The sequence below is a fragment of the Gymnogyps californianus genome, chromosome 1 (assembly GCF_018139145.2).
Source record: "Gymnogyps californianus isolate 813 chromosome 1, ASM1813914v2, whole genome shotgun sequence".
NCBI lineage: Eukaryota > Metazoa > Chordata > Aves > Accipitriformes > Cathartidae > Gymnogyps > Gymnogyps californianus.
The window spans coordinates 170,136,353-170,148,624 of record NC_059471.1 but is presented as its reverse complement, the minus strand read 5'-3'; the positions used below and the strand labels follow the sequence as shown (position 1 = coordinate 170,148,624).

Below are 12,272 nucleotides of genomic sequence, written 5' to 3'. Positions count from 1 at the left end.
GTCTTGTTACACTCCCTCCAACTTCTCATTACTTATGTGAAATCATATAATGATCCATAGTGGTTGTCAAATTTCAGTATTCAGATTCACAGCACAGATCATAGTAGGTTCTCCTCTAAACCAAAACAAGAAGTAAAGATGACTGAAATGCTCAAGCAAAAGTATGAACTGATAGAGGGCATAGTTTGTAGCACTCCTGGCATTAGTGCCTCAAGCCGGAGGAGCCTGCTTTAAGATACACGCTTTTCAACTCGTATATTCATTCTTTTTGCTCCTCTCACTCCTATCCTGTTATCCTGCTTTGCTTCCCTTGCAGCTTTCAGCAACTTCCTCGCTGCTCATGCTTTTCTTTCCACTCTCCTCTTTCAACTCCCACTTAACTTCCTTCATCCACAGTATTTTAGATGTTGCTTCCTCCACCTCTAGTTACTGGGGCACTAGGTGCCACAGAGGGGAGCACCTTTCTGCTTGAATTTTGCTGCCCAGAGAACAGCCCATGCAGCCGATAGCATCGCATCCTACAAGCATCAGCTTGCAGCAGCAGTTTACCCAGAAGCGGTTCCAGTGTGGTTCACCACGCTGTCAACAGAAGCTGTTGAAATGGCACAACTGAGGGGACACTGCAGGAAGAGAGGAGCGGAGCAGAGGAGTTAACCTGAGCCAGCATCATGGACTACAATCCTGCTGTGTGAAAGGCTCAGTTGCAACCCAGTCGCATCCCCCTGCAACCAGGCAGAGCAGTTTGCTCAGAACAGGTACAATTTTCAGAGAATTTTGCTGAACAATGGACAAGGCTGACTATATAGATATTTAACAGGTTGCAACTTGTCCATGCTTTCCACTGGGATAGCAAAAGACATCCCAAGTACCAGGAGATCCTCCCTGACAATTGTTAAAGCTTGTTCAAAAGCTTGGAGATGACAGACTATCAGCAGCAACAAGCATTAACAGAAGAATAACACTTCCCCCTCGAATTCCATTGTTTGAAATGGCTAAGCCCTTTTATTTCATAACATTACTCTTCTTCCCCCCAAAAGCAAACTTCTTGAGCTGTAAAATTTTATCAGGGTGGTTAGTGCTTAAATGTATTTCTCCATGAAGTTTCCTCAAAGGCCTGATTTCTAAGTTACAGTACAACCATCAAGCCTTGCAAGACTGAAACAAGGCAAGAAAGCCACAGGAGTGCTTGTCTTGTATTTGGCAATATCCCAGACATAGTCAGTTTGGAAATAACTATCTACGGCTCAACTGTTGAACTTGGATTGATTTTAAGTGCAACGTTTCAAACTGGGTTTATGATAGCACGCAGGAGTATGTTTCAGCATTTCAGTCTTTTTGACAATGATTGTCAGAGACCAAGCATGACTTTGGAAAACAAACCCTGAGGGATCTATTGGTTGTGCTGATTGCCTTCGGGGACAGTAATGAAGAAAGCTGATGTAAAGTAGTATTCTCAAGTGGTATTTTATCAGCTCACACTCCTCATTCAGTGATCAAAAAGCCTGTAGCACTTCTTCATTCAAACATATAAAATGCTGATCATGTTGATTGGTATCAAGCTGACACATGATCATTTAGTTGATATTCAGACTTGGACTGTTTGTGGCCCTCTTGAAAAAGAACGAAGTCAGTGAGATTTAAAGCTGTAATAATTGTATTCAAGTATTGACATGCCTGCAAAATGTCTGAGGACCCCTGCTGTCCCAAACTCTTTAACAATGGCAATTCAGAATACTTTTAACCTCCTACTGTAGAGTTTAGTTCATCTTTTATTGAAACATTAATATCTTTGAAATGAAACATGCTGCAATATACTGGCCCTACAGAAGAAAATTCAAATTATTTCTGCACCTTTAAGGTAGAGAGCCAGAATGCAGCATATTAAGATTTAGTGGTGTAGGCACTCCTCCACATCTTCTAAACATACTTATTTTAAATCTGTTTTAGTTTCAAAAGCAATGTGTTATTTATAAAAAAAAAAAAAAAAAAGGCTATGACAACTGTTTTGCAGAAGCCCAGCTATTTTTTCAATAGCTAGAATGTCAAATTTCTATTTGAATCATCTCACATTATTTTAACATTTGGTCAGCCAGCCAGCTAGTTTACTATACAGCTTATACGTGGAATATTTGACAGAAGCTTTTTCCTATTACCTCCTGTTTAAGACCAGAATGGCAGTTTTGTAATGTCAGGCTTCCTACATTAGCATTTAAAGTTTTATATGCAATTATCTGAGAACCAGTAAAAAGACACTCCAAATCTGATATAACACTAAGTTGTCTAAGTGTAACAAAGTACTTCTGTAACTCAAGGCAAAAGAGGGAGCATTTATATGTAACAGCAGAACTGATATTGTATTTAATTTAATTTCGCTGATACTTTGCTCAGTTAGATAAAAGCCTGTAACACCACCACTCTATGAACTAAGCTAAGGAGAAAAGTCAGCTTCTCAATTCCATTTAAATTATAGGCTTCTATGATTGAAAATATATTTTTCAGTGCTCTTTATCCTTGATCAGTTAGAACAATAATATAGATTTCATTAACTTTATATGCCTGCAAGAGAACTTTCTTTTTGAGAAACTGATCTTAAACACATAAAACCAGAAAAAACCCACAGCAGCTTTGAGAAAAAGGAGCAGGTTCTTGCAAGAGAGTCCTAAGTAGAGAGCAGGGCAATGAAACCACACAAATCTGCAAATAAGTCAGCTTTTCATTTTCCTTAGAAATAGCTACAATTTTTATTCTTTATATACCTGGAAGATTTGAAAGAGCCAAATAGCAGAGTGAGAAATCCTCTTCTTCCTTGAGGAGCCGCTGCTTTCCACAGACCTGCAGCATAGCTTTCTGGAGATCACGTTAAAAACTGTGGGCTTTCCCATGAATTACAGACTGTTACTTTGAAGTGGCTAAGCATGTCTGGCTTGTAGTAAAAACCACAAATATTAGAAGGCATAAGCAAAGTTTAACAGATACCCATTGAAGACAGTTTAAAAATAGGATCACAGGATAATTCAGGTTGGAAGGGGCCTTGGGAAGTCATCTAGCACAAACTCCTGCTCAAAGCAGTAGAACTTCATGAAGTTTCATTCAGATTATTTCATGAAGCATCATTCCTTTAATGCCTGCAAAGACAAGATGACTGTGAATTTTCCTCACTAAAGAGTAATTTTCTGCTGAATAGTCTCCCATCTCTGCAAAAGAATAACTGAATAAGCTGTTATTTTGAACATTTGAATACTGATTTAACCCAGTATCCCTCTTCACAGCTCAGAATATCTTCCCAGACAGCTGTCTGCAGAACTGCATTGCACTGTAATGGGATAAACTCAGGAAGGAGGGGAAGGGGCAGGGATTAGAAGCCACACAAAATCTATGCAATTCAGCACTGAACAGTAACAACTAAGCTCTGTGTTATTTCTCCTGCAAGTTTCTCTGCTAACAGGAGATGAGAAAAGCTCAAGTCCTGTTTAAGCTTCACCAACCTTTACTAAGATTCACTAGGAGTGAAAAAAAAAAAAAAAAAAGCCAAGGTATCTGAAGCTTCTGACAAGGAGCTTTTCATTCGTGACCAGTAATTTAATTCCTGACCATCTCTGAAATTTAAAAATATCACCACTGAAGACTTCAAGATTAGATGTTAGCTTAAGTTCAGCTCACTAGAGAACAACTCTAAGAAATGTAAAAACACTTAAGTAACATTATTTGCACCTAGCTTCATGTTACTTACTTTAGCCATAGGACAAACTTTTCTTTTTATTCCATTTTCAACTTGTAAGATGATATGAGAAAGAGCTGCTAGAAGAAAGAAAAGAAAAATGCATGCTTCTGTTTACTAAAAGATGCTTCTACAGAGGAATGGGAACTGCAAGTTTTCTTCAATGCACATATGCTGTCCCCTTTTCTTCTGCACCTAATGACCTATCTTTCCAAAAAAGATCAAAACCACTGGCGATATTTTAGACAACCTGAGTCCCTCTCTTGTAAGAAGTCCTCTGGGATACCTAACAGGCCAGCAAGCATAGGATATCATCTTGCATGCAGTAACTTAAAGCCTGAAAGTTGTAGCATTTTAGATAAAAAACAAGCAGAGTTGCTTATGCTTAATCATATAATTTTGGGAGTACTTTTTAAACGGTAGCATCTTTCAGTGCTGTTGTCTAGAGCAACTCATAGGAGAGCGCTTTTGACAAGATGTATGGAAAGAACTAGCTTTGAAAAATATGTATTTTTAATATAGAGGGACAGCTTTTTTTCCCCATGAGAAAAACAACAGTATGAGTTTAATTTCAAAGTTTTGAAGCCCAAAAGAACTATCACCAGAATTGCTTAGCTGGTTACTCAGCGTGTCAGGACTCCAGAAGGCCCATCTACAGACATAGCTAAAGTTGATGCCGTTTTAAGACATTAATTTTTGACCTTCCCAGTCAGTCATCATTCAAAAAGGTTTACTATAGCCGAAGTGATCCAAGCTCTGCTATCACAGTAAGCGTTACAGCAGGCAAATATCAGCAGGCCCATTGGTCACGTCAGTTTAAGATAAGAGAAAGACAAGCGTAAGTTCCTTTCTTGCTTTGCCTCAGGTTTGATCACTCCAGTGAGTGATTTCTTTGTTGAATTCCATCTATGTGTACAAATAATATCCATGAGGCTAATGGGGAAACCCTATAAAAATTACACTTCCTGCTCAAGAATTTCAGGATCACAGAATGGCCGAGGTTGGCAGGGACCTCTGCAGATCACCTAGCCCAACCCCCTGCTCAAAGCAGGGTCAGCTACAGCAGGTTGCTCCGGGCTGTGTCTAGTTGGGTTTTGAGTGTCTCCAAGGATGGAGACTCCATAACTTCTCTGGGCAACCTGGTCCAGCATTTGACCACAAGCACAGTAAAATAAAAAGTGTTTTCTTGTGTTCAGGCAGAATTTCACATGTGGTAACTTGTGCTCGTTGCCTCTTGTCCTGTCAGTGGGCACCACTGAGAAGAGTCTGGCTCCCTCCTTTGATTCCACCCATCACACATGCACAATTGTGGCAGATTAGACCCCTATACAGCTGAAGAGCTTAATGCTTGTTTTTGGGGTTGGGTGGTGGGGAGGAAGAGGGGCTGTTAAGCAGGTGTTTGCTACCTGTGGCCAAGGGATCTGTGCAGCACAGCACTGCCTGCACCTACACATGTTAATTGTGTTGTGGATCAATCACTCCTCCATGGACAGGGGTCTGCAGGTCAGGATCACTACGCTTTTTCACGTAAGTAGATGTTTTATTATCTAGCTACCTTACATTGCCTTCGCATGTATTTTCCCTATTCAATCCTCATATGCATTTCATGCATATTTTCAAAGCCCTGCTCTTAGGACTTTTTACTAGAAGTGAGTCTTCAAGATACACCTGACAGAAGTCTACTGTAAGGCATAACGCTTTACATAAGCCTGCCCAAGGCTTAAATTTAGAAGTGTTATCCTAATTCTCAGCACCTGTACATCTGCAAACATGACCAAAATCCCACTGTGTGTAGAGCTGGAACCTTGTCTATATACCAAGGTGATTTCATATAAGCAGGCACAGAGGTATGGACGAACATCAAGGGCTCAGCTAGGTAAGGGGTTTTTATGAACTACCTGGGAGAAATATTTGGTCTTAAATGTTCATTCTCTATGGCTCATTCTTATGTTCATTCACTGTTCATTCTTAGTCTAAAACCTAATTCTTCAAGTCTTCACACCAATCAAAAATTGGAAGGAGCACATCAAGGACCCTTCACTGGAAACACCAACAGCCACATTGCACAGCAGTTTTCCAGTGTGTTACTGATAGTGGGTGAGATCTTGAAGTAGAAGGCAGAAGAGATGATCATAAGGCAGGGTAGCAGGATGATAAAGGAGACAAATCCACAATTGTACCTCTTACTCCATCTGGCCTTCACTGATTCCCTACAATAGCCCTTGGCAGACTGGAAGGGAGAAAAGGAGAAAGGGAGAAGATACCAAGTTTTAGGTCATGTCCATACTACTGCTAGATTTATTAAAACAGAGCCTAGTTGATTTGGTAAAAGGAAAAAAGCTAGGAATGACTCATATTTTTGGAAATTCAAATACAACAGAAAGTACCTTTTCCAGAGTTTTTATTTAAAAACACTAGTTTAATAGAGTGCTTTTTGGATGATGGTCCTCGATGAATTAGACTGTTACACTGATCAGAATATTAATGACCAATACATGGCAAGTGAGTAAAGACATACATTTCCATCTTTAAAAGTATTGTTGTCAGAAAGCAAATCCTATTGCTTCTACTAAAATATCAATTCCAACAGCTCCCTACTTGATGTAATCTATGCCTGACCCGTGTATCCTTTGACAGGTCCTATGACAAGGATCTGAATGTTCTAAATTGATAGTTTTGCAGGTTATCTCCTAAAATACATAGCACAAAACACTATACAGTAGCTGCCAGCATAGTATTCAAAATAAGCTGCGTATTTCCCCACAAACATCAGCCAAATAGAGGCTTACCTTCAGGAGATCTTGAGACTAGCTTAGGTCATAACTGAAGATGCTTTGTACCTACAACCATCAGAGCAATCAACTTGTGGAAGAGGGAAAAAGTCAAGTTAAATCCTGTATTGGTAAAACTGAAATTGTCAAAGATAACAGATGTATCTTCTAGGGTTTATTTGTAGAGTGTTTTTGGGGTTTTTTTATTGTAGTTCCTTAAATCAGAAGTTTTGGGAGGCTATTCACACAAAGTTTAGAAACATTTGAACTGTACACTCCGATTCTCTACAGGAGACTCTGAAAGCTTTTAAACAGGAAAAGCTAGTATTTACTTTGTGCCTTAGCAATTGTCATAGAGCCACGCCAAGATTGTGCCTTTGCTAAGGAGGAAGCCATAGAAGGTTTTCTGTATGATCGTACTTACGGTCTTCCAGCATACTTCAGCTTCATGCCCTGTAAGAGAGGCAGCCTAGGAAAGCAGATGAAGATGTTCAGAATACTGCCAGATACTGCTAGCTTTGCAATGAATCAAAGGGATACAGAATGCCTACTTGCATTTCAGCGAGCAACTGCTGCTTCATAGTTGAATTGACACTTGTCACTACACCAGAATTTGAGATGCCAGCTGATGTTGCAGTATTCCAGAATGTACACTTCCATCAACCAAAAGCTGTTAATTCCCAGAAATCCCCTTGCTAGTCATTTTTCCAAGCTTGAATTCCCACTGTCTTCCAGTAGGGGCAAGCCAAGGAACCCTTTTCAGCCTAACAATTTTATAGATTTTTAGAAAACTAGGAGATGTCAGGTGCACATAACAGTAGTAAATAGTTACAGAGGAATTCACTAAATCTTGAAGATCAGATACGGCTGAAGCAAGCTACTGCCCATCTTCTGCAATGCTAGGCATCCTTATCTATCTTTCAAAGGAATACACCCAGAACACTAACAAGATCTGAAGTGGTCATAAAATTGTATGTGGACACAGAACAAAGCCCTCTGCCTGCTCCATACAGGGCAGGAGAAACCTGCTTGCTTCCTTGCAGCTGTTCATGTTTTGGACATAAACTATGTCAATCTCTTCTCCTTTTATATATAATCTCCTATTAATGCCGCTGAGTTACTTTGAAAGCGTAAGAGCCATGTCCAGCTTGTTTCCCCTACTGAGGAATACTCCTTGCTTTGTCAGATTTGCAGCGTAAGTACCAACCCTAGTTTTATGCTTTGCAACTACAATGGTGCTGCCACTCTCTAGTGAGCTACCTTTTTCATGCTGTCTTCTTTCAGGTGTTTAAGCCCATCCCATAGTTTTCTAAGCAAATCCTTGTCCTAGACCTCACTTGGAACAAAAAGGACAAGTAGTACCTGTAGGAGGCTTTTGGTTTAGACACTGTGTAAGCCATATCTCCTTGATTGATGCTGCAGTCTCTTGAAGAAGGTGGTTAGGTAGTTCTGTATACCGTCCAGGGGAGAAGATAAGCAGGAACAGCTCTAAGGCTCTTGATTCTGGCCCAGAATTTCTCATGACATGGCCCTGAGTAAGCAGGCCAGTTCAGTCTGGAGATAAGTCGGAGCTGGACCCTTCACGCTGGCCAGGCTCATCCAACAAAGTTAAGGTATTGCAGTGAGGGCTTGAAATCTGTAAGATCAGAAGATATGCACTGCCTGGGGAGAAGATCGAGGTGGAAAAAAGCAGGAGCTCTTTAGAACCAAGTATTTGCGTCAGAAAAGCAGTATGGACATAAAGACATTCCACTTTAATTTATGCAAGGCTTATCATGATCTGGATTCTTCTAGGGCTCTACAGATGTTGGCACTACTGGCAGTAGAAACTGAACTTATCAGGCCTTTGGAATAACTTCCCAATACAGTCAGCCATACATGAGTTATCCTTCCATGAATATCACATTTGCTTGCTTACTTCGAAACACATTGAAAAACTTCCTATTATTCTAAGAAAGTCTCTGAGAGTGTTAGTTCATATTTTTTGGCTGCTTACACTTGCTACAGACCCCTGCATTTACCCAGTGGTTTGGCATTAAGGCATTTGTTTCCATTATTCTCTCCAGACTACTCCGTGATGCAGCATTTTCCTCTTCCTGTTAAGACCAATACAGAAAAAATGAGTCCTCATAGAACAATTTTCACCCCTCCCTCAAGGCCAAGATTAGGTGTCCTAACATTTGTCTTACACACAAGCATAGTAGACATCCTACCCAGGATACTGAATTTTAAGCCACTTTAAACAGTGATCAGTCTAGAACTGCATTTATGTTAAAAGTTACTATTGCTTGATCATAATACCATGTACACCATGACCTCTTGAAAGGGAATGAGCTTAAAGGCATAGCAAGAGCTATTTTATAGAATCAGCATGCATTTCAGGTTTAAATCAGTACTGTACTGACATTCAAGAATTTCAGTCCCCATACAGACTGAGATGAACAGCACTTTTATTTATTTCAGTTACAAGAAGAAAGACAAGTAAACCTTACAACCAGAAAGGCAATGAAGGCCTCATGAGCTTAGTGATAACCATTTCATAATCTAGGCAACATGTTATGATTTCTTGAGATCACAAAGAAAGCATACCCCACTCTTAAACAACTTTTCCTTATTCCTGTAAGGAAATTTCCTGTAAGAACAGCACACTGATGTTAACAGAATCAAGAGGGACCACCGATGTACAAAGCCTGCATTCACCCTCCCACCCCCCCCTCAGAAGGCTTAAGTGTAGACTTTATTCAAAAAAAGATAACACGCAGTCACGATCACAGCTAGAAGAGAGGGAAAAATTAAAGTCTGTTTTCAAATGAAGTCAAATTATGATGTGTCAATGAAGTTAAATGAAGATACTTTCTCACATGGCACTGTACTTCATGGGTAAAGAAACTCTCCTCATTTTAAGCCAATGCTTATCTGACTTCGGTAGTAGGGAAAAAACAGCTTACATAAAAACTAGTCCCCCTACCAAGCACTCTAGGTAAGAACTATGACATAAGGGAAGTGCTAGAAACATGTGGGAGAAATTACTATACAAAGTGTCAAGTGCAAACCCCCCTTGCCTGGAATTCAGTGTTTTTACTTAAGTACAATAGAAATGACTGAATTCAGGAGTGGTTGACAGTGGGATACAGTGCTACAGGTTGAACATTAGCCACTAAAGGACAAACCCAAGCATGCATGTATCCCATCACAAGGAAAAGATACGCTTGAGCTTCCTAACCTGCTTATTTCTGCAGTTTGCTCTAGTATTATCTCCTCCCTCATTACCAACTTAATTCCTGCACTCCTTTGAAGGGAACTCTAAGAATCTTCAAAAATTCTGGATTATTTGGCAAAAAAATTCACTCGCTATTTTAAAGAACACAGAGCTGGAAAAAGAAAGAAAAAAGTTTACAACTCATCCCTTCGGTTGCTCTTCTAAGCAGTATTGGACCTAGAAGACATGAGGAAGTACCAGATCAAGTACTGTTCCATCATCCTTCGCTGTTTAAACAATACAGTTGAGGCAGACCATAGCTTTTTCAGTCAATCACTAGCAGGTCAGTTTTTAGTGTATAAGATATTAATCAGCTGAAAAATGTATTTTCACCCGTGCTATATGTCAGTTCTCAGTTTCCCCTCACTTAAGTGGTCAGGGATACATTTATTACGCAGTACTCACAGTAAGTCTCTGAATTTCAGGCAGACCTATTCATTCCCAAGGAGTATCCTTTTGGCTCAGTGAAGATTTTTGAGAACCTTAGCTTACATTCATTCTGGAGGCAGCCACCATGATTCCAATTACCCAAAGTACTTTCTTTAGTGGGGCTGTTACCATCTTGAAATTGCAGTTTAAAGTTAACCAGTAATACAAAAGAGTACTTTTCAGTGTTTCCAGTGAAGGAGCTGAGAAAAAAAAAATCTGTAAGAAACCATTGCTGCAATTTTATTTTAACAAAAGGGCAGATTTATTCATGTTTACAAACAAGTTTCAAAAACAAAAAGGAGAACATGTATGCTACCCACTAACAACCTTTCAAAATGCCAACAGCCCTCATGCTGCATGAAGGGTTCTATAGATTAGAAAAAAAAATCACAGTTCCACTCACAGTTCACCAAGACAGCACTAAACTAACATGTTTAGACAAAAACAAAGGACTAAGATTCTGATGTATTTTGATTTAATCCATTTTGCCCGAGATAACAGAAATATTTCAAGCAAGTTCCATCACATATTGATGTCCTGCATTAAACAATCCTACTAAGTTCTGAACAAAAGTTATTCAGTAAGTTTCTCAAAATTTTTAAAAATTAAACAGTTGTTTCAAAACCATTAAGTAGTAAATGTATTTAAGAAACTAATTAGGACAGAGGCCATAACTTCATTAGAACACCACTGCTCATGTTTTTACAAAGCATTAGTGTTATCTATTTGGCTATTAGTATTAGCAATTTATCTACAATATTTAACAAGGTAAATTGCAGGCAAAATTTAGTACAGTTTCAATAGAAACACCCTTTTTCCTGAAAATACAGCAGTATTTGAAGGACTAGTTTTTTTGTTTTTTGTTTTTTTTTCTCTGCATCATTTATAAGGAAGCTTCCCATCTATGAACAGGAACAAAAAAAGTATCTACAAACCTTGTAAACAGATCTGTATCATTTATAAACATAAATAATCCAAATTATTAACAGCCAACAGCAGAAATTAAAGTATCAATTCAATGATCCAGGGCCTCCTTGCCCTTCCCAGCCTTCCCCTCAGAAAAGGATCATGATAAACTAAAGCTCTGCTAACACACTGTTCAGGACCATTCTTAAGTACAACAGATGATCCACAGGTCACTTATGCTGAGTTACTGTTTATCTGTCAGAGTTCATTATTACTCCCATCCCCAGAAAAGCACCCTCCAGTCTGGCAGAAAGCTTTTTTTAAAAAAATAAATCTACATTCGTACAAGTGTGTCTTCTGTTGAAGTCCAAGACAAGAGTATCATCTTGTCCATCGTAATGTGTGAAGAGACCCAGTTTCAATTTCTTTACAATGCAGCTAGTGTGTTAACATTCAGCTTACAATCAGAGCGATGTTTCCAAACTATGTAGCGGGCTCCCTGGGGATGAAGAGGTAGCAGACTTGTTCATGTCTGTTGTAAGGTGAATTCCACTGTCAACCGCATTGTTATTTTTATTGGGAGAGGGTGGGGGAGTAGAGTTGCGTTTTGTTGGAGCATCGTCTTCAGCATCAGTATCATCAATAAGGGGAATATGAGGCTCGGAGTCTTCTATTCTAAACTCAGGATGCGTCATAAAATTGTGAATTGAACTTCGTGTCTCAGGTTTCTCTAGCCCCTCGTACAAGGAGCTACGAAATGCATTCACCACTCGGATCTGCAAACAAAGAAAGAAGGTTGTTAAAATGCTGCAGATTTACTGGTAATGGCATGGTTCTTATGAGTTTGAATCCACAAACAGCTAGACATGAGTGAATCAAATTTGTATGTGATGCAGTGGAACTTGCAATAAACTGTAAAAAATGAAGAGCATTTCAGTAGAGCACTGCCAGTCTACACAGTAGGAATAAAAATTGTAAGAGTACTGCAAAAAGCTGAAGGGCCTAAAAATTCAGACATGGCACTAGAATTGTTCAATTATTTAACATGGGCTAAGCATTTTTCAGAAGTGAGGCCAACAATTATTTACTTATTCACAAATTAAATAAATCTCAATGAGTGTTTTATTGAATACTTGGGGGAGGTGGGAGGCGGGGGAAGGAGGGGAGAGACTGAAAATAAGTTAGAGGA

The 12,272-nt window shown here is 39.3% G+C and overlaps 1 protein-coding gene across 11 annotated transcripts in view; it reads right to left on the bottom strand.

The window, feature by feature from the left end:
• Positions 1-10,394: 10,394 nt before the first annotated feature.
• ATP2B1 (ATPase plasma membrane Ca2+ transporting 1) overlaps positions 10,395-12,272 on the bottom strand; it is a 35,139-nt gene continuing 33,261 nt past the window's right edge. For 8 of the 11 annotated variants that reach the window (XM_050895125.1, XM_050895109.1, XM_050895116.1 and 5 more), the window contains one exon: positions 10,395-11,859. In XM_050895125.1, coding sequence (XP_050751082.1) covers positions 11,548-11,859 — 312 coding nt within the window. In that variant the 3' untranslated portion in view covers positions 10,395-11,547. The remainder of the gene's footprint in view (positions 11,860-12,272) is intronic. The other 3 variants (XM_050895176.1, XM_050895185.1, XM_050895193.1) reach the window with 1 other exon arrangement.